Source organism: Mustela putorius, unplaced genomic scaffold (genome assembly GCF_011764305.1).
Source record: "Mustela putorius furo isolate JIRA1106 unplaced genomic scaffold, ASM1176430v1.1 tig00000095_pilon_pilon_pilon, whole genome shotgun sequence".
NCBI classification, from domain to species: domain Eukaryota; kingdom Metazoa; phylum Chordata; class Mammalia; order Carnivora; family Mustelidae; genus Mustela; species Mustela putorius.
The window spans coordinates 15704379-15730749 of record NW_025421280.1 but is presented as its reverse complement, the minus strand read 5'-3'; the positions used below and the strand labels follow the sequence as shown (position 1 = coordinate 15730749).

General features: G+C 46.7%; 1 protein-coding gene across 3 annotated transcripts in view; it reads right to left on the bottom strand.

The window, feature by feature from the left end:
• Positions 1 to 9081: 9081 nt before the first annotated feature.
• The window catches only part of IL17RD (interleukin 17 receptor D), a 70195-nt gene continuing 52905 nt past the window's right edge, over positions 9082 to 26371 (bottom strand). For 2 of the 3 annotated variants that reach the window (XM_045078696.1, XM_013053150.2), the window contains 8 exons: positions 24307 to 24351; positions 24061 to 24212; positions 22396 to 22461; positions 20632 to 20686; positions 19260 to 19370; positions 18303 to 18487; positions 13482 to 14418; positions 9082 to 12701 (listed from right to left, as the gene is read on the bottom strand). In XM_045078696.1, the coding sequence (XP_044934631.1) occupies positions 12589 to 12701; positions 13482 to 14418; positions 18303 to 18487; positions 19260 to 19370; positions 20632 to 20686; positions 22396 to 22461; positions 24061 to 24212; positions 24307 to 24351 (1664 nt within the window). In that variant the 3' untranslated portion in view covers positions 9082 to 12588. The remainder of the gene's footprint in view (positions 12702 to 13481; positions 14419 to 18302; positions 18488 to 19259; positions 19371 to 20631; positions 20687 to 22395; positions 22462 to 24060; positions 24213 to 24306; positions 24352 to 26371) is intronic. The other variant, XM_045078693.1, reaches the window with a different exon arrangement.

The window sequence follows — 26371 nt, the reverse complement described above, 5'->3', positions numbered from 1 at the left end:
GCGGTAGAGATTACTAAAAATAAATAAATAAAACTGAAAAACTGTAGAAAATACCGAGAGGTTGAAAGAATAGCCTAACACCCACCCACAAGCACACCCACCTAGCGATAACCACTCTGTGTCCTACATTTGTCCTTCAACCTACCGTGAGTCTTTTCCCTTTGTCCCGAAGTACTCTTCTACCACGTGATCGATTAATGGCCGCTTATATGAACGTGCCTTCTTGTAATCAGCCTGACTGGTACTTGGTCTGCTCCCCATTTCTCAGTATCCAGGATAAATAATGCTTGACAATGAAAACCAGTGTGCAATAAATTTTGGCACATTTCTGGTTATTTCCTAAAGATAGACCTGGAAGCGGGGTTACGGGGAAAGACGTCAACAATTCTCCCAGCAACACCTTACAGACGCACAGATGTCCCCTCCCTTTGGGGGAGGTCGGGGAGGTTGAAAGGTGTGGAGCCATCGGTTATGAAGCAGCACTAATCTGGAATGGTCCTCACCCAAAGGATGGGGACACCTGAGGGAGGATTAAGGTGTTGGTCTTAGTGTTCAGACCTAAGCAATGCTCTGCAAGTGACTAATAAAAGGCTCCCTTGAAAACAGATCCTTTCTGTTCCCATAATCTGGGTTAGAGGAAAACCTGAGAAGCAAACCTGAACAGGGGAGTGGAAAGACAGAGGGGCCAAGTTCAAATCTAACCTAGGCGCTGCCTGGATATAGGATGTCACCATATCCAAAGGGAGGATGTGATACAGTCAGGCAATAGCACGGAGCTTGGCAGAGTCACAGGCATCTAGCCCACAGGGGTAATTCTAGTATGTGCCATGTCAATGACCAACCCCACGTCTATAGGAATCCAGTACCCACAGGGAAAGAAACCCTGAGATAATGCAAGTCATTTGAGGGGCTCCCGGCCCTGGGGATCATGGTAAATGACCAGAGACCTTACCTCAATTTGCAAAGAAATAGTTTACTCCTCCAGGAAACCTTTTAAAATTTGCTAGTGGGGGGCACCTGGGTGGCTCATTCAGCGTCTACCCTTGGCTCAGGTCATGATCCCAGGGTCCTGGCCCCTGGGACCTGAAGGCCCCACTTCAGATTCCCTGCTCAGCAAGAAGCCTGCTTCTCCCTCTCCAACTCCCCCTGCTTGTGTTCCTTCTCTCGCTGTGTCTCTACCAAATAAACAATAAAATCTTTTAAAAGAGATTTTTACATCTTTTTTTAAAAAAGGAAAAAAAATTTACATGTGGGAAGTGGGCTTACTTACTCTTGATGACATCAGAGACAAATATCAATGGTTCTGAGCACCTGCCATGTACCTACACCAGGCTATGCCCTCTACCTGATATATCCTCAGGACAATCCCATGAGGCAGGCACATTTTACCCGCAGCCAACAGATGAGGGAATTGAGGACCAGAAAGATGGTGTGTCTTGCCCCAGCGACTGCTGAGTACCAGGGCTGGGGTCCTAAGCTGGTTCAAAAAGTAGAATTGGAGCCCAGCCCCGAAGGAAGGACTCTGTAAATGACACAGCCCTCCCTCAAGGAGCAGCCATTCTTGCGGACAAGAAGGTCCATCACAGAATCCTACAAACTGAGCCAAGTGCCCCTGAAGGCAGGTGTCAGGACCTAGACCGGAGTGGACAGTGCTGTGGAGGACAGTCAGGGAAGGTTGACAGCAAAGGAGGGGTGGAGACAGAGAGAGTGTTTCCAGCAGAAGAAATGATGTATGCAAAGGGCCCAAGGCAGGAACACCTGAGTGGGGAATCGCAAGTAATTCGGGTACGGCCATAAAGAAAAAAGGGACACACAAGGGACAGGTCAGAACATCAAGGTTTACTTCCAAGGCCACTGGAAACTTCAAGCAGTTTGGGACAACCGATCGAGTAGGCATTTGTCATGGACGCCATTGCCAGCTGCCCTTTGGAACTAAGACCTCCAAGAGTTAGGAATTCACATCAGTTACTTAGCCTATCGGCTCCCCAAGCCAGGGCTGAGGGAGACATTTAGGGGATCTTTTTTCATAGCCACAACCCCTTAATCTGCCCCAGGTGACCACATGCCCACAGGCAGAGGGGTTTACCACATGTCAGGGTCTGTACCCAAACTCCACCCGGCTTCATATCAGCCCTGTGAGGTACTGACCAATGACCTGTCTCCAGATGCGGGAACTAAGTCTTAACCAAGTCACCTGCCAGGGTCACACAGATGGAAGTTCAAGGTGCCTGAGACCCAATTTAATCACAATGATAAAAAAAAAAATTAATACTCTTGCTAAGAATGCACAATTAGGGGCGCCTGGGTGGCTCGGTGGGTTAAGCCGCTGCCTTTGGCTCAGGTCATGATCTCAGGGCCCGATGTTCGAGTCCTGCATCGGGCTCTCTGCTCAGCAGGGAGCCTGCTTCCCTCTCTCTCTCTCTCTGCCTGCCTCTGTCTACTTGTGATCTCTCTCTGTCAAATAAATAAATAAATAAAATCTTTAAAAAAAAATCTTAGGGCACCTGGGTGGCTCAGTGGGTTAAAGCTGATGCCTTCGGCTCGGGTCATGGTCTCAGGGTCCTGGGATCGAGTCCCACATCGGGTTCTCTGCTCAGCGGGGAGCCTGCTTCTCTCTCTCTCTCTCTCTCTCTGCCTGCCTCTCCATCTACTTGTGATCTCTCTCTGTCAAATAAATAAATAAAATCTTAAAAAAATCATAAAAAAATGCACAATTATACACACATATGCAGGGTCATTAAGTATATCTAACTTCAGGTTGACAAACCAAAGGCAGGACCTGCCTGTTTGCATTCTGCGGCCAGGAGTGCTCGCCTTTCTTTGCCTCGAGTCCTCCGTGGTCTGGCCTTGCCCAGACTGGTGGGAAATGTCTCTGGTTTGACTGAAGGCTGACACCTGCTCGCTACCTGGAATGTGTCTGACCCAGAGCGGGAATCCCCAGGCAGGACCAACCATCCCGGAGGACCACTTCTGTCTCCTCCCCCTTCAACTTCTAAAAAGCAGAGAATTCCCCTAACCTTTTACAGGTTACAGAAACAATCCCAGCTTTTGTTCACATCCAGGGTAGGGCGTGTTCGTCTGCCTGGCACAGGGTCCTTGAAGAAGCAAGTCTAGAAAAATGTGTCTCTACTGGGGCCGACAGGTGACCAAGAAAAAAGGAGCCTGGTGCGTGGAACATGAGCAGATCTCAGACATCACTCCGCCGACACAGGATACATATGTTCAACTACCAAGAACCCCAGCATTACTGTCTTAATTTAAGTTTGCTGGGAGCACCTTCCCCTCCCCAGCCCCCATCCCGTCCTTCTTAGACCAACACCAAAACAGCCAGGCACGGATCCAGTCTCTTCTCTTAGGGAAGATGCCTTTTTTTTTTAAAAAAGATTTTATTTATTTATTTGACAGACAGAGATCACGAGGAGGCAGAGAGGCAGGCAGAGAAAGAGAGGGAAGCAGGCTCCCTGCTGAGCACAGAGCCCGATGTGGGGGGGCTCAATCCCAGGACCCTGAGATCATGACCTGAGCTGAAGGCATAGGCTTTAACCTACTGAGCCACCCAGGAACCCCAGAGGGATAAAATGCTTAATCTCGGCACCTGACAACATCCCTGGGCTGGAGCTCCTCTGAGCGGGGAACTATCTCCCACCCATCTCCATCTGACCCCCACAGAACCCAAGTCTTTCTCTTCCACAGAGTGTTTAATAAGTTTCTATATTTCAAGTGCCAGGCACTTGCCAAGCTTGGCCACGGGTGTTTTATGGACCCCATCTCATCAGAGCCTCACAATAACCTCCATGCAGTGGGTATTCAGTCCCGTCCCACAAATGAAAAAACAGGCTCAGAACAATCAGGTTTCTTGCCCACACTCCTATATATACAAAGAGGTGGATTCAGGAGGGAAATGATCATGTTTGCATCTTAGCCATTACTGTATCCCCACTACATACTTCAGACTGAGAGGCAAGAGGGTTGTGTCATCTATAAATGTGAAAACAGGTGCAACACTCCCCTCCCCCCAGAAAGGGGCTGGGGAGCCAAGCTCACTGATCTTGTATTACTTCCCCTTTACCCCAAAGACCCTATTTGAATTTTGTCTCATTGCAAAAGGTCTTACTGGGATTCGCGTTCTTCCCTCCTTCACTGCATCCTCTACCTACCCTATTCTTGGACCACTTCTGATTTTGTTCCCGTGGACAGTGAGGACAGGATATGCTGGGGGTAGGGGTGGGAAACGGGCATCTGTTGAAGACCCACTGATGCTCAGGACAGCAAAGATGTATTTCTATGTCTCCCTCCTCCATCTGCTTGGCTTGTTGTCGGTAGTCTCTTATTCAACCAAAGCAAATGAAATTCTAATTAAAGCCTGCAAGGGAAGCTGGTCTTTGCTCCCTTTAAAGTTTGCATTTCTAAAACAAAGTAAAACCAGTTGCCTCACAGATGTTGGCAATCTTAAGAACTCTGAACAGGAGGAGCACCTGGCTCCGTCGGGAGAGCATGCGACTCTGGATGGTGGGGCCATGACTTTGAGCCCCGTGCTGGGTGTAGATAGTACTTAAAAAAAAAAAAAAAAGATAGGGTTGCCTTGGTGGCTCAGTTGGTGGCGCATCTGCCTTCAGCTCAGGTCATGATCCCAGGGTCCTAAGATCAAGCCCCACATGATGCTCCCTGCTCAAGCCCTTTCTCTCCCTCTGTGATCTCTCTCACTCTCTCAAATAAATTAAAAATAAATAAATAAAATGGAAAGAAAGGAAAAAAAGATAGAAAAAAGAAGTAGCTGTAAAAGCAGACTGTTTCTTACTAGTGTGATAAAAATTAGGGTTTCTCTGTTGTCCAAAACCAAATCCCCACCCCCCCCAACTAAGAGGAAAGAAAGTACTTACCGCAGCATCTGCCTGTTCGTCTTCCAGTCGAGTCTCTTTAGATCTGTTTGCTTGAGCAGTGTAACAAATTTACTCTCAATATTTGCACACAGGAGGTGAGGGAATGTCTACTGGAAGAATGAGGAGCCACTTTTATTGGATGACAGAACATTTGTGGCTCCCACATTTCAGCAGCTCTTTTCAACATTTTTTTTTAAAGATTTATTTATTTGAGGGGCACCTGGGTGGCTTAGTTTGTTCAGCACCTGCCTTCGGTGCGGGTCATGATCCCAGGTCCTGGGATCGAGCCCCGTGTTGGGCTCCCTGCTCAGCAGAGTCTGCTTCTCTCTCTCTCTCTCTCTCTGCCCCTGCTCCCGACTCAAGCTCTCTCTCTCTAATAAATAAAATATAATTTTAAAAGATTTATTTATTTGAGAGAGCAGGGGAGGAGCAGGAGAGAGAGAAACAGGCTCGCGCAGGGCTCGATCCCAGGAATGCCGTGATCACAACCTGAGCCGAAACCAAGAGTCAGACGCTCAAAGGACTGAGCCACTCAGGCGCCCTGCTTTTCAAAATTTCTGAAAAGGTCCATTTGTTCTGACAGTCGACCATGAATATCCCTGTTCTGGACTCCACACAGGCAATATACAACTGCCTGCCGGAAGGCAAGACAAATGCTCAAGGCAGCAGGTTTTCCGTGCAAGACCTACTGGCCGCCTTCGCCTCCTCTCCTTGGATGATCTCTCTCCTCAGAGGCAGAGCCCTCCGAAAGCTGTGCTAGGCACCCAGCTCCTCAGGAAACAGGAAAGATGATGCAGAATAACGAACCACTGCAATCTTAAAACATTTTATTTGGTGCAGAAATGCTAAGGTACAAAAACAACATTTTGCAAATGTCAGCCGTGACCTACTGTCACCTATTTATAGTTATGTACAAATCAAAGAAGACATTGTTTTCAATGTAAAAATAGAGCACATTGTTACAGTCTGTCAGTGCTCACTATTCCTCCAAACCCTACCAAGGACAATCTTAAAGATGAAACCAAGACAATGACAAGAACCACCATGTTCATGTTCCACAGGCTTTACCCCCTAGAACGTAGTAACAGGGAGCTTCTGTAGTTTAAAAAAAAAAAAAAATAGTGAAAATAGAAATTACCTACTCTCTAAATGAACACATGTGGTTTTTACAAAAAGTTTTTGCTCTGTCCAGACTCACCATTCTTTTTCCTTGAGGAAAAAAACCCAAAACCTTTAAATAACAGTTACACGTTAGTGTGCCCCGGACGGTAATTTTTTTTGTCTAACAGATGGAGCAGGCAACTTTGTCCATATCGTGTACAATGCTTCTTTGCATCTTCTCGACTGAACTTTTATTTGGCATCAACATCAGATATGATCATAATCAGATTGCTTTTGTCAGACTTCTGATTGTGCAAAACACAGTGCTGAGTCATTTCAGAGTCATGGCTCCAGCCCTTCAGAACCCAGGAAAGCTCCTAGGGTTGTCTGCGGTCCCAGCAGAATTTCAGGGAGGAACCAAAGAATGGGAGGAGAGGCAACCGGCCAAAATTCCCAAGAGATCCTCCCTCACTCTCTTTGCAAATCAGCCCTTAGCAACTGCTCTCCATCTTGCCAGTGGTTGAAGTGAAGTCCAAACCATCTAATAATATTGTGAGTCATCAATTAGAGGTGATGTCTAGAGAGATGCGAAAATAGAATCTAAAACTGCAGGGAGGGGGAGCTGCCACTCAGAAGGTGAGAGCTTGTCTTGAAGCAGCTCAGGAATGGCATTAAACACATCAGGAATAAGCACCAAGTGTCTGACCACAAGAAGGGTGGGGGGGATGTAACAGGCTCTTGCGGGGCGGGAAGGGTGGATGTGGCAACCAAGGAATCATCAAAATGAGTACAGGCAATATACCACTTTTTAAAAGTGCCATTACAGTTTTAAGTAGTAAGAGAATCCGGGTGCGCGAGGATTTCCCTGTAATCCCCATCCTGCCCTTGGCCTTCTCAAGGCACCAATGTGAGTAAGGCACCATGTTCTGTTTGCTCAACGCAACTGAGCATGAAGCCGAGACACAGAACAGCAGTGAAAATGATCAAGCCCTTGCAAAACAAGAGCTATGAAGAATGGTTTAAGCAGGTGGGATTATTTACCACAGAAATAAAAACACCAAGGGGATGACTTCACTGGGGTTTTCAAATACACGGAAGGTAACCAGCTGTTCTTCTTCCACGACATGCGGAACAAAAGAAGGCTGGTTTGAATTTCTGTAAGATGGACAAAGAACTATCTGATCAGTGGGGGAGGTTACTGAATTTCCCTCTCTGAAAATCCAGCATCCCATCCATAGCCATATGTCTGAAATAATTCAGGCTCAGACCCCGCTGACACCAGCAGGGGGAAGACATGCTAGATAATCCAAACTTTCTCCCAGGTCCTAAACTCTGAAATTGGAAGCCAAGCTATTGGCTTACAGTCAGACTTCCTTTTGTTTATTTCCACCCCGAGCCTGGAAAAGGAGGTGACATAGAAAGGATGACCCAACACCCCATAAGGACTCCTAACTGATCTCTCAGTATCAGGAAAAGCTTTTCTCCGTGTACTGTTTCACATGTCCAAAACAGAGTCGATTTCACAGATCGTTTCAAACAGAAGACAATGCCAATGGCCTGGCTCTGGTGGACACGTGGGGGTTCCTTGCCCCACCCCCTACAATGTCTGCTTTTCTCTTTAACTCTTGGCCAAAGCTCAGAATGGCACACCGTTTAAAAAATTATTAAGCCAAGAACAAAAACTATAAATATGTCCTTTAGGTTGTGGAATTCAAATGAAAATTGCTCCAAGTGTTAGGTTTTTTAAATTGGAGAACATAAATCTGATTTTTTTGTTTGTTTTTTTAAGATTTTTTTAAAGTAACCCTCTACACCCAACGTGGGGCTTGAACTTACAACCTCAAGATCAAGAGTTGTCTGCTGTACCAACTGAGCCAGCCAGGCACCCCTTTATAAATCTGATTTTGAAATTAGTAACTGGTTTGCCTTTCACTTAAGGCACCACAAAACAAAGAAATAATCAAAACATCGCAAATATATTCACAATCATATCAAACTTCTTTGGGGGAGCAAGGTGGGGGAAAATGGTCTAGCCATCAGCTGCATTTAGCAAGAGCATTTTCTGGTGATATCAGACATCTGTAATTACCATGAATGCTTTTCATTTCAAATCCTATGAGGCAAAGGGGCAAACTGGCAGCTAGTAGGCCAAATCAGGCCCACTCATGTGTTCTTTTGAGCTTGAATTGAAAAAGAAAAAAAAAAGATTTATTTAGTTGCCAATACCATTTAAAAAATCATAATTTTTCATATAAAACCCAGACTGTCAGGGTGCCTGGTTGGCTCCATTGCGTTGAGCATCGGACTCTTGATATCAGCTCAGGTCTTGATCTCAGGGTCATGAGTTCAAGCCCCTCGCTGGGCTCCACATTGGGCATGGAGACTACTTAAAAAAAAAAAAAAAGAAGAAGAAGAAATCCATATTCTCAGCCTCTCTTGACAAATGGAAAAATCAGTAAACACTACATGGCCACAACTGCCTAGAAGAGCTGCCTTCCTGCAGGTGGGAAGTGCCTCCTGCAGGAAACACTTCTGTTTGGCATAGTCCTCACCATGCCCTATGGTCTCTCTGACACTGAGGAGGAGCTCATTGCACTTATCACTGCACCTTGTTTATCATTACTCCTAGCCTGCTGCAGGGGCACCCCCTGAAGACATCCACTACATAAGAGCAACAGTCTTCGCAAACAACAGAAAAGGCTAATAACCCTCACATGGGTATTGTCCACCTACATCTCTCCAATAAGGACACAAAGAATAATTCTCCCCTAAAAGAGCCAACTTTGTGCTGAGGCTACTGGGGATCGTAGGGTTTTAAGAGGAGCGTATATCATTTCTTCTCCAGGAATAAAATAGCTTTTGTTTCTTTTAAAAGATGCTCGGGGGGCACCTGGGTGGCTCAGTGGGTTAAAGCCTCTGCCTTCGGCTCAGGTCATGATCTCAGGGTCCTGGGATTGAGCCCTGCATCGGGCTCTCTGCTCAGCGGGGAGCCTGCTTCCCTTCCTCTCTCTCTGCCTGCCTCTCTGCCTACTTGTGATCTCTGTCAAATAAATAAAATCTTTAAAAAAAAAAAAAAGATGCTCGGGGTGGGGGGTGGGAGGTTGGGGGAACCAGGTGGTGGGTATTAGAGAGGGCACGGATTGCATGGAGCACTGGGTGTGGTGCAAAAACAATGAATACTGTTACGCTGAAAAGAAATTTTTAAAAAAATGCTCAATTCTGAAAATCATCTAACTCCACATTTTTGGAGGGACTGTCTTCCTGTTTATTTGTGCTTAAGTCAGGGACTCTGAGATGAGGCGTTGGTTAAAAAAAAAAGAAGACATTTGTAGCTATGAAGTAGCAAGACTGAACTCTGATGTGCCAACATACATGAACTTAAATTACTACACATGGATTCCAATGTCATTGCTGTTAAAGACACTTTTCAAACTTGTGCTCTGGGACTGTCTTCAGTTATTACTAATGTGTCAACCAAAACCTGTCTCATGACTTTAAGGTCCCATCTCATTTTTGGTTCAAAATGCTATTACCTGGCTGGTCACCCAACATGAACACCTAGGCCTGGACCTGAGTGACTTCTGATTCTTTCTGGAGACCAGTGTGCCTCAAAGGCCCAGGATTTGGCCGTCTGTAGGACACTGCCCTTCCTGGGTGTCTGGCCTGGGTCTGCCTAGGTGGTTCTTTTTGCTTGGAGCCAACCTCTGGGAGAAGAGCTCACCTTTACCTGAGCTTCCAGCTCCCTGATCCCCCCCCCTCTGCAAAGCTGACTATATCCGATGCGAAGTCCTTTCTGCAGGGCACTGGTGAGTTAAGATCAACAACTAGCTCCCTACCTTCAACTACCTTCAAGACTTGCTTACCTGGTTCCTTGCATCTACCCCTGCTCTCCTGCCCAGAGGACACCAGCTAACTTAGTCAAACAAGCCTCTTAGTCTCCAGATCACGGCTTCTCATGGAGACCATCCCTATAGTCTAAGTCTTATAGCCCCAATTTCTGAAAGCCTGTGATTCAGCAGAACTTTTATCTGAATTCTATCTTACCATTTCCATTATCTGGGACAATGAATGCAGCCCTGCTTAAAACAGATGTTTTGCCTTAATCTGCAAAGCAACTGTTCTCATTCCCAGCAAGAGATGGAAAGGGTGAAGAAGAAGAAGAAGAAGTAGTAGTAGGAGGAGGAGGAGGAGGAGGAGAAAAAGAAAAATAAGAAGTAGGAGGAGGAGAAGAAGAAGAGAAACTAATAAGGCAAAACCACGCAGTTGGGACATCTCAACTTAGTCTGACTTAGGCATTCATACTATGGTTTTGCTACTTGGTATGTTAGAATTTAATTGCGTTGAAACATAAGAAACATTAGTTCTTAAAAATAGGTGGTCCAAACCCTAAATCCAAACTAAAACTTTACCTGATTTTTGGTCTAGCACAGGTTTTTCCCCTTGCATCTTCAAAAGAAGTAAGTTCATTTAGCCATCTCTCTGCCCATGCTCATGGAGCTCCGTTGATGCTCCCACCACCCCCAGTCCTCAGTGCTGCTCTGGGGATCGCTTTTCTCAGAGATGCCTCATTTTATGTGCAAAGCTGAATATCCTAAAAGTAGCTCCTCATGGTTCCTTTGGAGCATGCACCATTTCTTGGCCTCAGTCTCTCTGATAATGTTCCAAAGTGAATTTTCATGTTCACAAGTTCCCTTGCAGAACTTATCCCAACGGCAGAATGGCAGGACCATCACGTGTGGGCATGAGCTTTGCACATGTCCCAGATTCCACAGTGACATGGAACATCTCTTCTCCAACAAGATGCCTGGTTTTATGGGGGAGACAGTTTTGCAGCTCACTTGTCTCCCCTTCAGAGCAGCTGCAGGAAACCTGATGCCGGAGGACAAGCACGTTTTTCTCCCAAGAAGCCGTCAGCTGCCTTTCCAGAATATGCAGTGCGGCATTTGCATCAAAAATACACACAAACCTCTTCTTTCCAGCAAGACTGCAAACCTTTCCTTCCCCATCTGCCAAGCATGTGCTTGGATGGAAAAGTCATGCTCCGTTCCATCTCCTACCCCTCCTTGAGCTGTTCCTCAGTATCTCCCGTAATATGGATCCTATCTGCTAAAGGAGCAAAACCCAGGATCCCCTATGTGAGTGCTGAGTAAAAGCAGGGTGCCCAAATTCAACAGCACCCACGAAAAAGGTGGAGAAAGATGCTCACAACCCCTCAAGGGGAAAGGAGTTTCCACAGGGAAGACCAAGTCATCATGACGCACATACCTAATACACAAACAGGATTTGAACACCTGTTTTCTCTTTTGGAAACAAATTCTGTAGAAACATCATTCATAGAAACAGAACATTTACTTTTCCTTTTTAAAGCAAATTCTTTCCCCCTAAGCTCTAAATAGCTCTTTTGGTAGAAGAGAGCACAAGAGACAAATCTTTCGTCTGGTAAGTAGAACAGAAACACACAGTGACACATGATTCACAGGCTGGTTGTTGAGGGGAGTGGGGAGGTTGGGGATTACTTTAAGATTCAAGAATTCAATGATTTCAGGTCTCCTGTCTTCTTCAGATGCTATTAGCAGAGCACACTCATCTTCCTGACCGCTCCCTTCTTCGCACCTCCTTAAAATGAGACTTTATCATTAGTCAAAACCGGCTCGGCAAGGTGAGTGGCCGCAACCTGTATGCACAGCCATATTTCAGTCGATCCTGATCCCTAATATTCCAGACACAGCTTTAGAACAGAAGTCCACTGAAGCATGAACTCCAGCTTCCAGTAAGACAGCCCAGTTGGGTATTTGTCTTTTAAAAATAAACTTCCAGGCAGCAACATCTGAGATACTGCACAGCGAACAGAACCCAGGGAAACCTGGCAGGCAGATCTGCCCCCCCCCCCATGATGCCTCCTCACACCAACAGGTGGTCCTGTTCCCTGAGTTTTGATGCTTTCTGCACAATGACCAACCCAGGTCAGGAAATACTGTTGGAATGTTCAGCCTGACCGCACAGCCTCCACCTCAGCCAGCCATGCACCCACTAATACATAAAAACTCATTTTACGAAAGGGGATAGTAGACTCAGTTACCTTTCTGACCTTTGACTCGGAGCTCTTTTGGACACCCACAGCACTGCAAATTCTACACTAAAACCATCATCTGTAACAACATGGTTCCCAGAAAGACTGGCACTTGATTTCTGTGGCTAGAATGATACGAAGAGTGCTTCTCCCACAAAGCATTTCAGTTCAAAGTAGCCAATGGCAAACAGGCAAAGTTTGCAGAGAGAAACAAAATCTGAGTGATCAGTGCAGGTATGTTCCTGCATCTCTGTGCCTGTTTCCTCCTTACCTCCCAGAACCGACTCTAATCCAAGGTCTGACCTAATGGGACAAGCTGCTGTCGGGCCTTATGGATATGACTTTCAGAGATACCCATATGGTTTGAGAAAATTGGAGACTTGGCCAATGGAGAGCAAGTACTGGCCCAAATTTCACTCCAAATATCCTTGTCGGAGACCTCAGCTCCAAGTGGACTGCGCAACCAGAGAGAAGAGCTGGGGGACCAGAGAGAGGCAGCAGCTAAAGTGGCAATGCTTAGACTCTACTTCCATTTCGTTACAAAGGGGCGACCACGTGGAGTTCACCAGTGTAGCTGCAACAACCAGGGTCTGCTTTGCACGTCCCGGAGGCGAGGAGCTTGGAAGGAAAGGTAGGAGGGTCCTCCTCACCTAAGGAAAGAAGACAGTGGGGAGCCACACGTCATTGTACTTTACCGGGCCGGGGGCTCAGGCCAGACTGTGGCTGAACCTGGGTTTGGACTACGGGCTTTACGAGTGAGGCAGGCCCCCCAACCAACTCAAGACTGAGCAGTCCGATGCTATTGGCAGGTTCCCTTACTTGAGAGTCAAGGGCTTGCATGTAGGACTCCATGCACTGTAAGGGGTAACTCCAGAGGGCATCCTGCTGGCATTCCCTGGGGAGGCCGGGCTCTCCCACAGGGTCCTCCCACCGGGCCCTTTGCTGAGTCAGCTGTGGTGGACAGAACACTGTTCCCACCAACCCCAGGATCGTTAAAAGACGTGGCTTTGAAAGCACTGGCACTGGTGAGGGGTGGCGAATACTGCAAAGCCCAACAAAGACAAAGTGCACAGACCCTCATCTGGTACACTTAGGGCAAGCTCTGTCTTGGTAGCCAGAGGCCTGTGGAGGTCAGGAAGGTGATACGATATACACACTGTATGTGGCATAACACTCCTGGCAGGGGCCGGGTAGCTCACCCTCACTGAGCCTCAGTATTCACTCACTGATCGCACAAGTGAACATTCCCATTGCCTAGAAGAAATCGACACTATCCGTGGAGTCGTGCTACTGCCCATAAGCTTCATTGCCAACGAGTCTGCACCCAACTTAAAAAAACACTTGCATGGATTTGGGAATTAGGGACAAAGGCTATGGACTGCATCAGGAACCCGACCCCAAAGCACCCTCAGCTCCCCCCCGCGCCTTACCCAGGCCGGAGGAGGACGACACGCTCTCTGTCAGCGAAGATGTTTCTGTCTGATCTGCCGAGAGTCCTTCCATTAGGGGTAGGGACAGCTCGGAGGAGGGCACCGATGAGTCGTAGATGCCCGAGTCCCGAGGCATGTCCGAGGGGCTGGAGGCTTTCCCGGCGTGCAGCAGGGGCCGCAGGACCGAGCTGCCCCTTGGCCCGGGCCCAGCCTCTGCGTCTTGGTCCAGGCCCAAGTGCAGGCCCTCCGAGGGTGAGTTGGCCAGTGCCCCGGCGACCGCAGCCTCCGCCTTGAGGCAGAAATCACCGTCGGGCTCTGGTTTGCACATGACATCATTTAACACCAAGCCCGAGTCAAACTTCTCCAGCACCGGCTCTCGGGAGTGAAGTGGGGGAGGCCGGAGAGGGACGAACTGCTTCTCAAACCAGTCGGGCTCCTCGTCGATAAACTGGTGCATATTGCAAATGGCGACGTAAAGGGACCGGCCTGACTTGCTGCGAAAGTAGTTCCTTCTGCTCACCTGTCCCAGGTACTGCCCAGGCTCCAGGAGGCCCTGGTCTCTGGAGTGCAGGTGGGAACAGAGCTGGGGAAGGTTGTCCATGAGCTTGTACTTGGTGCTCAGGTCCAGGACGCCGGGAACATCGCCCTCGCAGGAATAATCGAAGTACACGGCGATGAACTTGCTGAGCTGGGCGGAGGAGCTCTGCTTGGCCTGGCGGAGCTTCTCCGCGATGGCTGCCACCGCCACCAGGAAGAGCTCCCCTTTCCCCGAGCCGCGGCCGCTACCTTTGTGCTTGTAGTTCTTCTTGTCCACGAAGTACTTCATGCCTTTGGAACACACCACGATGATGAACTGGGACTCGTGGATCTTCTGGATGACCCATTCTCTCTGCCCTTCTCGGCAGAGGCTGAAGTCCTCCCACAGGTCCAGAGCCACCTGGAATGAGAACAGGGACCTCACTCACCTACACAGCCTGGGGCGTGGGGCCACAAAAACAAGAGGGTTAGGAGAAGGTCCCCTCCTATGTCCTTTAAGCGTCATCAGCACTGCTGCATGCGGGCTCAGGGATGCGGGATCTGGGAACAGCGAGCGTTCTGTGGGGGGACAGTGACATGCCAGGCCCTCTGCATTGGGTGCTTGTTTCAGCCTAAAGTGGGGGCCGTTACCACTCTCCCCCTACGAGGGAAAAAACGGAGGGAACAGAGCTTCTGGCAACCTGCCCAAGTCACATATCCCGAGTGAGGCCCTCAAGAGGGCTCTGAGTGTGCCAGTGAGCCCCTTGAACGGGAGGCCTGGGGCCGGTCTCTGTGATGAGTGCAGCAGACACTTTGTCCTGAAGACAAAGCTAGAAGGTGATGGTGGATAGGTCTGGGTGAGGGACCCCAAAGCAGGCAGGAAATTCAGCTCAGGTCTGGATGTCAGAGTGGCCTGCCATGCTAGCTGACTCACATCCACAGAATGTGATGGACAGAGAAGACCTCCTTGGCCCCTCTCACAGCCCCAGGGTCAGCCATGCTGTTTACCAGTCCATCAACGACCCGGGGCGGGTGGTGGACTGCAGTAACATAGCCACTGCAGGTAGCTCACTTGTGAGTGACTGGCACCTCCCACCGTGATGTCACAGCAGTCTGGGGGGGTAGGCCATATAAGGCCTTTAATCCCAAGGAGGTTCTGGGAGGGAGCTGGGGGTGGGGGCACCCACAAAGCAAAGAAAATGGGGCATGCATGTGCCCCTCAGAGGGCTTCACCTTCTCAGACCATTTTCATCTGATTCTGCTGAAACGTCTCTTGGCAGTTTAATCGCCTCTTTCCTTCTGTAGTCCAGAAACAAATTCTCAGTGGCTATGCCTGAACAGGAGCCACAGTCTCTTATGGGGAAGGGGGTTCTGAAATGACTTTGTCTTCCTCTTTGGCTCTAAGGAAGGCAGTCCCCAAGATCCACCCACTTGCTGAAAATAATCCTGAACTGACTTAATTAATTAATTGCCTTAACTCTCACTAGCATTATACATTCTAAAAGCTAACTGGGGGGGGGGGGGGCACCTGGGGTGGCTCAGTGGGTTAAAGCCTCTGCCTTCAGCTCAGGTCATGATCCCAGGGTCCTGGAATCAAGCCCCACATCGGGTTCTCTGCTCAGCAGGGAGCCTGCTTCCCTTCCTCTCTCTCTGCCTGCCTCTCTGTCTACTTGTGATTTCTCTGTCAAATAAATAAATAAAATCTTTAAAAAAAAATAAATAAAAGCTAACTGGGAGTATATACCAAGCATGTTTAAAATGTTATCATCTTTGACCCAGCCATTCCATTTCCAGGCTTCCAGCTCTGGAAAGTCATCAGAAAGGAGGTAAAATTGAACTAGTGAGCTCTTTAGCAATAGGAAATAACTCAATTATAGTGAAATGATATTATGGATCACTATTTAAAATTGGCTCTTGGGACTCCTGGGTGGCTCAGTGGGTTAAAGTCTCTGCCTTCGGCTCAGGTCACGGTGCCAGGGTCCTGGGATCAAGTCCCGCATCAGGCTCTCTGCTCAGTGGGGAGACTGCTTCCCTTCCTCTGTCTCTCTGCCTGCCTCTGCCCACTTGTGATCTCTGTCAAATACATAAATAAAAATCTTAAAAAAAATAAAATAAAATTGGCTCTTTAAAATTAAATGGTGCAGCCACTCTGGAAAGCAGTATGGAGCTTCAGAACTATCCTACAATCCGTAATTGCACTACTAGGTTATTTACCCAAAGAATACAAAAACACACATCGGAAGGAATATACACACCCTGGTGTTTATAGCAGCATTATCAACAATAGCCAAATTATGGGAAGAGCCAAGATGTCCACTGACTGATGCAGGGATAAAGATGTGGTGTGTGTATAGCTACAATGGAATATTATTCAGCTCTAAAAAAGAATGAAATCTTGCCATTTGCAATGACATGGATAGACCTAGTGAGTACTGTGCTAGGCAAAGTAAGTCAGTCAGAGAAAGACAAATACCGTACGGCTTCACTCATGTGTGGAATTTAAGAAACAAAAACCATCCTAAAGGGATAAAAGGAAGAGGCAAACCAAGAAATAGACTCTTAACTCAAGAGAACCAACTGATGGTTACCAGAGGGGAGGTGGATGGTGGAGGAGTGAAATAGGGGTGGGGATTAAGGAGGGCACTGGTCAAGATGAGCACTGGGTGTTGTATAGAAGGGATCAATCACTATAGTGTACACCTGAAACTACTATTACGCTGTATATTAACTGACGGGTTTTATTTTTTATTTTTTTAAAGATTTTATTTATTTATTTGACAGAGAGACATCACAAGTACACTGAGAGGCAGGCAGAGAAAGAGAGAAGGAAGCAGGCTCCCTGCTGAGCAGAGAGCCCAATGCGGGACTCGATCCCAGGACCCTGAGATCATGACCTGAGCCAAAGGCAGTGGCTTAACCCACTGAGCCACCCAGGCGCCCAACTGATGGGTTTTAAATAAAAACTTTAAATGATAAAATAAAATTGCAGTTTATGTAGAACTTCCAATAGTGTAAAGAATTATTAAATGAAAAGACAGAAAAATCATTCTAATACCCCCCCATATGCAAAACCATATGCATGAGTTCATCTATGTAGAAAAAACTGGAAAGGAAATACACCAAATATTAACTGTGGATCCTCTTCCTCCAGGGTGAGATTACAGGTCATTTTTTCCAGTTTCCAAAATTTCTACAGTAAGTACTACTACACTCACAATTGGAAGAAGTATTCCCCACCCCGGAGGCTAGTTAATTACAAAGCAGAGCACATGGGTCTTTTGAAGACCGTGTGGCACCAGCCAGAGGTTCCAATTGGTTGTTCAGTACCGGCTGGGGGTCTGCCCATCTCCTCAGCTTTACGCGTCAGCCTTGTAAATAGGCATTATGGACACTAGGGGGCAGCCTTGGCACATGGAGAGACTGAGAAACCCACCAGCAGGCAGTATCAAAGCACCAGTAACTTTCATTACACAGCCATTGTACAGTTCTTGCATTGGTAAGAAATAGGGTGTGCCTTCCATGAGAGCTTCAAACTTCACTCTAAAATTAGCCCTATGACATAGAAAAGCTACATATTCATAGTTTAACTCGAGAACAGGCAAGAAACTGAGGCAGACCATTTGAGTCCTTGATACATTATTGTTTTCCTTTCTTAGCAAAACTCCTCCAAAGTATTGTCTAAATCCCCTGCTTGATCTTCCAACCTCTTTCTGACCCGTCAAGGCTCACCAAGATGTCTTGAGTGACCACCTTCCCCCACTCCTTTTGCGTGTTCCCAGGGCATGGGCCATACCCCTCCAGACAACCACAAGGTTTTCTTTTTTTTTTTTTTTAAGATTTTATTTATTTATTTGACAGAGAGAAATCACAAGTAGACGGAGAGGCAGGCAGAGAGAGAGAGAGAGGGGGAAGCAGGCTCCCCGCTGAGCAGAGAGCCCAATGCGGGACTCGATCTCAGGACTCTGAGATCATGACCTGAGCCCAAGGCAGTGGCTTAACCCACTGAGCCACCCAGGTGTCCCAACCGCATGGTCTTCTTGATGTTTATCAAACTTCCTGCCAGGTAGGTGCCTCAAGAGGCCTCTGAGAAGGGTTAGGACTAAGGATTCGGGAACATTTCGTGCTGGTGATGGGCAGGACAGACTGAAGGAGGAGTGTGAGGCTGACCCCAATTTGGAAGGGGGCTAGGCACTGGGGGAGGGCAGGTGTTGCCCAAGAAAGCCTGGAGGGAGGGAGCGAGCGTGGAGAACACAGGGAGCACATGTCCTTCCTCAGGGGGAAGGGAAGAGACTTCTGATTCCTCACCTCACAGCCACAGAAGTCCTGGAGGAAGTAGGCAAAACACCGGACAACGTTCATGTGGTTCTGGCCATCTTTGCTGGAATAGCAGAGGAAGACCTTGGGCCGTGGCCGGAGCCTCTCCCTGGGGAGCACCGTGGTGTACGAGGACGACTCAGAACTCTCTTCATCTAAATGTGAATATATATTTTCTAAATTGGAAAAGAAGATAGGGTTGATGCCTACAAGCAATGCTTTGTCCTGTGCCCTAAGACTCAGGGACCTAATGCCATCTTCAAGAAACAATAGTTGATACTCCCAGTCCCCAGTCCCTGGGGTCCCTACTGGAAACAGGACAGCTAATCTCTCCAGTGGAGCAACAAATGGCCAAAATGGGTTGTTCACCTGAAAATGAGCTTGGGTAAGCCGAGAAAACTATCGGGACCACTCTGGTCAGTGGAGAGCACCCAGAAGCAGATCTTGCAATCAAGTGTACCTACCAGCCCAATTAAGGACTAACAGAGCTGACCTTCTTAAAAAAAAAAAAAAAAAAGGCAAAACCAAAAGAAAACCCTTTTATTGAGGTATAACCTACAAAGGTAAAGTGCATAAATCTTAAGAGTTGTCTCGGTAAGCTTTAATCTAAGTATATATCATCACTCAGATTAAGATAAAAAACATTTCCAAGCTCCCTAAAAAGTTCACTCCCAACACCTGCCTTTCCCGTAGCTCATACTTTCAGGCTTTGTTTATGTTCTTGAATTTACTACCCTAAGTTTGGAAACAGAATTATGGCTTCATGTTCATAGCTCCTGCGGTTAAAAAGTCAAGTATCTTAATGCTAGGAACTACAGGACCCACATGGCTTCCCAGATACCCATTTGGTTGGGGAGCACAGTGGGGTGTTGGCCCAAGGACTCCCAGGGTCCGCCTGTTAGCTGATGTCCTGCCCACCTGGGGGGAACACACCACGCAAAGAGATACCTTGTTGTTTCTTGCGGCACATCACGGTGAAGAGGGTCGCAAATGCCGAGATGACAACCAAAGGCACAGTGATGGCAACAGCCCTGATGGGCCCAGCCCATGGGGAGTGTGCTGGGAAATGTCAAAGACAAGGCTTGAAACTTAAGCAGCACAAATTCAAAGAGAATTTTTTTTCTCCCTTATTTTGTGTTTTTTTTTTCCTAAATATTTTATTTATTTATTTGACAGACAGAGATCACAAGTAGGCAGAGAGGCAGACAGAGAGGAGGAAGCAGGCTCCCCACTGAGCAGAGAGCCCGATACGGGGCTCAATCCCAAGACCCCTGGGATCATGACCCGAGCCGAAGGCAGAGGCTTTAACCCACTGAGCCACCCAGGCGCCCCCCCTTATTTTGTTTTTAAAGAGTTTATTCTTAAGGAATCTCTACATCCAATGTGGGGCTTGAACTCACAATGCCAAGATCAAGTGTCCCACACTCTACTGACTGAGCCAGTCAGGCACCCCTCTTTTCCTCTTTTTAAACATAAGCAGTGTAACAGGTTCTGGGAGCCCTGACCACTTTCTCTAGTTAGTACTGGTCTGGTGTTTATAAAAGGATTCCTTTTAAAGAATATGTAAAATATTATTCAACAGAGTCACTCAGACAGTAAATACTTGTGAGAATTTTGCCCTGGGAAACCTCACCTCCCACCACTTTTCTTCCAAGGACAAGTGACTATTTGGTCCCAGCTACACATAGACACACACCCACACATACACACCAACCACACTGGCCTCCGTCTTCCAGGCATCGACATTAGGATGGAAGGAAAGTTGTTTTGATGGAACATTTTTATTTATTAATTTATTTTTGGAAGAGTGAGGTGGGTAGGGAGAGAGGGAGAAAGAGAATCTTAAGTAGAATCCTTACTCTCAGCACGGACCCTGACACAGGGCTCAATCTCACGACCCTGAGATCGTGACTGGAGCCAAAGTCAAGACTCAGTCACTCAACCAACCAAGCCACCCAGGTACCCCTGAGGGGACATCTTTTAAAAGAGAGGAACTCGGTTGCCTGGGTGGCTCAGTGGGTTAACCCTCTGCCTTTGGCTCAGGCCATGATCTCAGGGTCCTGAGATGGAGCCCCACCTGGGGTTCTCTGTTCTGCAGGGAGCCTGCTTCCCCCCTCTCTCTGCCTGTTTCTCTGCCTACTTGTGATCTCTGTCTCTCTGTCAAACAAATAAATAAAATCTTTAAAAAAAAAAAAAAAAGAGAGAGAAGAACTCAAATGCTGTGTTTTGATTTTCTAAACCATGAAGTACAGAAAGTATCAAATAGCATGGTCTACTGTATTCCAGAGCCAACATTTCACGCAGAAAAAAAAAATCATACCTGGCTTTAAGGCATAATGCATCACTTTCCTTGTTGTATTAGTATCATCCACCAGCTGCAAAACAGAGGATGTTGTATCATTATTTTTTTGAAGCAATAACATCTCAACAGATTTCATTCACTTTTCCATCCGTAGACAGTGTGGGGGCAGGAGGACGGCGAGCAGATGCCTAGGCTCGTTTACGAGCTGAGAGACTAGACATTAAATCAGATAAATCCCCGCGTTACCAACTCAACACTCTCAACCTCATCACCTTCCGTGAATCAAACATTGTTCATTCACTGGTGAGCTCAGCTAGTGAGTTCCACGTTCTAACAATCCTCCATTATAATGGCATCCTGTCGCTCATTTTACTGGGCCGCCATTGATGCTTTCGGCGGGTGTGTCTGTTCAAAACCACAAACTACTAACGAGTCATACAACATGTGTGTCTCCCAAAACGTTAAGACATGTTCACCGTCTCTAAATAGCAGGGCTGTGAACAAATTTTTCATTTCCTTTTCTATTTTTCTTTTATTCCTATTTTTGTGGTATGTTTGATACTGGAAAAGGAATCTAAAATAAAAGAGGAAAAATACTATCATTTGCTTGCTTTTTTCAGTGGTATTTTAGAACTTCATGTATACGGATATTGAAAATGTCAGCAGAAACCTAGAGAAGTATAGGCAGATATAATGGGCAGAACTTTTCCTTTCTGTTTAACTAACAGTTTTTAGGGACACCTGCGTGGCTCAGTCGGTTAAATGCCTGCCTTTGGCTCAGGCCATGATCCCAGGGTCCTGGGATCAAGTCCCAAGTCAGGCTCTTTGCTCAGTGGGGAGCCTGCATTGCCCTATGACTGCCTCTCTCTCTTGCTGACATATAAATAAGTAAAATTTTAAAATAAAATAAAAATAAAAGTTTTTAAATCTAAATTTTAAAAAAAGATATTTTTGTAGCCGGGGCCCAGAGCAGGTTGCCGCAGTAGGTAACACAATGGCCTACTAATAAATATTTTGTAATATAACTACTGGAGAAAGAAATAGTACAAGGACCCTCAGACCATCCCTCTGTCCCCCTGAAAGCAGAAAATAGATCTCCCATATGACAAATACCCTCACTTCCCTGTAAAGTAAAAATGACATTCTTAATTTTCTGAGATAGGGACTTTAAAGTCGAGAGAACTGTAGAAACAAACCTTGTTACTTCTTTGTCTAATTTATTAACTCAGCCTAAATTCCACTTAGAACCCTTTCCTAATTAAAGCTCCCAAACATCTATTTTCTTTATCCTGTCAATTCTTCACAAATTTATTATCTCTTTGTCCAAAAAGCATAACAACTGTGCCTGCCTTTGTCATTTCCTTGGGTTTCAATTTCATTTTGGGGCCTCTGTGCGCACTGAGTAAGACTCTGGTTTTTTTCTCCCCTTAATCTGTCTCACGTCAATTTAATTCCTAAACCAGCTGGAAGAACCCAGGGAGGAAAGAAGGAATTTCTTCCTCTCCTACAAAGGAATACTGTATAGAAATTCTAAATCATGATTATGTGGACTATATGGTTTCATAAGAATATTTATATGAACTATTTTAAATGCTGAGAGAGAAACATCAAAGACTGATTACGTATAAACTTTCTAAAAAAGCATGTTGAGAACTATGTAAAAATACAACTATGCATTACTTTCAATGGCTTGAAATTTTGGTGTTGTAAACAGTCGGAATTCTTCATGAACTAGATTCACTCTGTAGCATTAGTAATAGGACTTTCTTGAATTATACATACCTCAATTATATAATCCCCAGGAGAAACGTTTTGAAGGAGGCAGCTGGTTGTCTCTGTATTTTGCTCCTGCAAAGCAACAACACCAACCCTTTAAAAACTCACTTCTTAGATGAGGGTCATCCGGACCTCTCTTTTCTCCCAGAGCTGAAGGACACTTGCCACCTGTCTTGACCATGTTCAGAATAGATTAATTAGATCAGTAAGCAACCCTGTTTAACTGCTACACAGGATTTGACCTTCACTCTGATAGGAAAGCCCAGGAGAGCGCAGGACCCCTGTCATAGTCTGTACTTAGTGAGGCCCTCAGCAGGACTATTTCATTTGCAGACAAGGAACCTAGTTAGAATACCCTTTACTTATTGAAAGGGTGAGGAAAGAAATTACCTGCCCATGTTTGTGCATATTTTACACGCTGTAATTTCGACGGGAGGTCAAGGACAGAAGTGAGAGCCCACAGGAAAGCAAAACTCAACAGGACAGAAGCTAGGTTCTGCTACCATGACCAAAAACCTCTCTTGGTGCTTACTAGAGGCCGGTCCTATGGTCTTCCACAAGACATTTGCCCCTCTTGCTGACAGCCCTCAGTTTAAGAACTTGGTTGTTGAGTTTCTACTTAACTTTGGTCTATGTGTACAATCAGTAAGCCCCTGAAAGCTTAGTGCCTTGGCTCCAAGATGTGATTTTCTACTGACTAGCTTTGTGACTTTGAGCAAGCCAGATGACCTCACGGAGCCTTGGGTTGCCCATCTGTAGAGTGGGGTGACAGCAGCCTCTGTTGCATAGAGTTGTAAGGATTCAATCAGCATAAAACATGGTGACTGGCACACAGTGAGCACCCAATTAATATTTAAAATAGAGCAGAATGGGGGCGCCTGGGTGGCTCAGTTGGTTGGGCGACTGCCTTTGGCTCAGGTCACAATCCCAGAGTCCCGAGATCAAGTCCTGAGTCGGACTCCCAGCTCCATGGGGAGTCTGCTTCTCCCTCTGACCTTCTCCCTCTCATGCTCTCTCTCACTCTCTCTCTCAAATAAATAAGTAAAATCTTTTAAAAATAAAATAAAATACAGCAGGATGAACTAGAAATACTTAATTCTTTTGGTTCCTTGGTAATACCTTTCCCAGGTTTCATCCCCCGTAGGATAGCAGGTGTGTAGATAACTGGAGAGTGAGGGTTGTCCATGAGACCTAACATTCTGGATTATCTACCAATTGCTGAGATAAAGCCTCATATTCACGTTGAACCATCCAAATTCCAGGGGCACAAGGGTCACTTTAAAACATATATTGGGGCACCTAGGTGGCTCAGTCAGTTAAGCGTCTGCCTTCGGCTCCAGTCATGATCTCGGGGTCCTGAGATCAAGCCCTGCATCAGTCTCTCTGCTCAGCAGGGAGTCTGCTTCTCCCTCTCCCTCTGTGCTCTCTCTCTTTCTCAAATAAATAAAATCTTTTAAAAAATAAAGAGAATAAAAATAAAACCAATGAGAGAGAGCATGAGAGGGGGGAGTCCGATGAAGGACTAGATTATGGGACTCCAAGGTCATGACCTGAGCTGAAGGCAGTGGCTTAACCAACTGAGCCAGCCAGGCACCCCAAAAAATAAAATCTTTTAAAAATAAATAAATAAATAATGTAGTGTTCCTGAATGTACGCACAGCAGCAGCTCACCTGTTTACAGGTCTTTCTCCTGAAAGGCCCTTCATGCTTGAGCTTATAGTGAAGATAGAAGAAACGGAAGCCAAAGGTGTGTGGCGCGGGATCAAAGGACACCTGCATGTCCAAACCGTGCTGAGTGATGTTCAGGTTCCGAGGCTTCCAGACTGGGAGGAGGAAGGACCAGAGTGAGCACCCAGGGGCACCCCCCCGACACCGCCTTGCGGGCAGGACCTGACGGACGGGACCAGCTCTACTTACACGGCTTACAGGCCAGGTTGTCCGGCTGCAGCAACAGGTCGCAGGCTATGAAGAAAGACGCAAAGTTTTAGTTTACACACAGTTTGACATTTTCTTCATCCTCTTGGATGATGAAATAAAATACATATGATAAAATAAAAATGTTGGACGTTCAATAAAACACAAATACACGGTGCTGGGTAGTGTGGGGAAAAGTATAAGATATGCCAATTCAGCAATGATTTTCAGTACAGTGTAGTTATAGCTCATGAAAATTTAAATCAGACAACATAAAAATATGAATGTGCTTCATTTTATGCCAAATAAATGTAAACAGTGTCAAGTCACCCAGACTCTTGAAGCTTGTCAAGCATGACAGAGTTTCAAGGTCAGCAGCCAAGGGCAGGAGGACTGTGTTCAGGCTGCTGCCACAGACTCTGGTTTAGCTGTGAACAGAAATAAAGCCAGCCCCTGCTCCTCTGTCTGGGGATTTAGGCACAACAGAACTCTGGAGTGATGCTGGTAACTGTCCTGGATGGCTGTGACCTTCGCTAGCAAATGTTCTGATGGAGTCTAAAAATGGCATCGAGACATCTACCAGGTAGTAGCACCAAACCAACAGGGCTTGGAAGCAGGGCTTAAATGTGACACTAAGGGGCACCTGGGTGGCTCAGTGGGTTAAGCCTTTGCCTTCGGCTCAGGTCATGATCCCAGGGTCCTGGGATTGAGCCCCACATCGGGCTCTCTGCTCTGCAGGGAGCCTGCTTCCTCCTCTCTCTCTGCCTGCCTCTCTGCCTACTTGTGATCTCTGTCAGATAAATAAAGAAAAAATCTTAAAAAAAAAAAATGTGACACTAAAACAGTAAGAGAGGCCCAAGAGCTGGTCCAGGATGCCATGCTGCTCACCCAGGGAGAACCCCCCGGCAAATGGCCACACAACGCCAAGAAAAGCAAGGCAGCCTCCACAGATCCCAGGGCACCGAAACGGTGATAAAATTCCATGTTCTGCCTCTGCCTCACCTCCAAATAGACATGTTGATTCCGACGGGAAAAATTAACCTTAAACTGTGTTAATTCTGATCAAAGTGAGCTTTTCATAAATGCATCCGAATCCTCTAATTGGTTATATATGCCAGGCATTGAGATGTAGCATGCACATAGTCTTTGCCCTATGGAATCCTATTTTAATTCAGAAAATGAGACCAGGTGTTATAAAATAACTTCACTGCACAGAAACTATAGTTAATAAAGAAGGAAGGAAGGCAGGCAGGCAGGCAAAAAGACAACAACCAGAGTATGAGTTCCGGAGTTGAGAACAGAACAACCTCGCGTGGGAGGACGCAGGAAGGGCTGTCGCACCGGACTGCCCGCGGGCCATCGGACCGCCAGACAAGAAAGCCCAACCAGGAAGGCACGAGGGAACAGCGGCAGGTTTCGGGAGGCCTGGGTACCGAATCTGAAAGCGGAGATTCAGGTTGAGGAAAGACACGCCACAGCACGGGCGGAACAGACGGCAAAGGGAAGGCGGCACAGCTGGCTGCCGAGTGTGGACCCACAGTCCGACTTCTGGGTTCGAATCCCAGCCCCGGCCAGAGGCTCTTTAACGTCTGGGGGTGTAACTCCACATCTAATAAGTGGAGATGGGAGGATTAAATTCTCTGAAGGGTCGGGATGGGGGTAAACGGAGTCAGTATTTAGAAAGGATTTAGAGGGGCGCCTGGGTGGCTCAGTGGGTTAGAGCCTCTGCCTTGGGCTCGGGTCATGATCCCAGGGTCCTGGGATCGAGTCCCGCATCGGGCTCTCTGCTCAGCAGGGAGCCTGCTTCCTCCTCTCTCTCTCTGCCTACTTGTGATCTCTGTCTGTCAAATAAATAAATAAAAATCTTAAAAAAAAAAAAAGAAAGAAAGAAAGAAAGAAAGCATTTAGAACTGGGCCTGATACATAGATGTTAAACAAACTTTCTAGAAAGAGGCAATCTCAGGGTTACTGATTTGACTGTCTTAATGTAATCCTGAAAACAGACAATCACAGAAGCCATTTTCCTGATAACAGGTAAAAAAAAGATGGAATTATTTCATGCTCTACC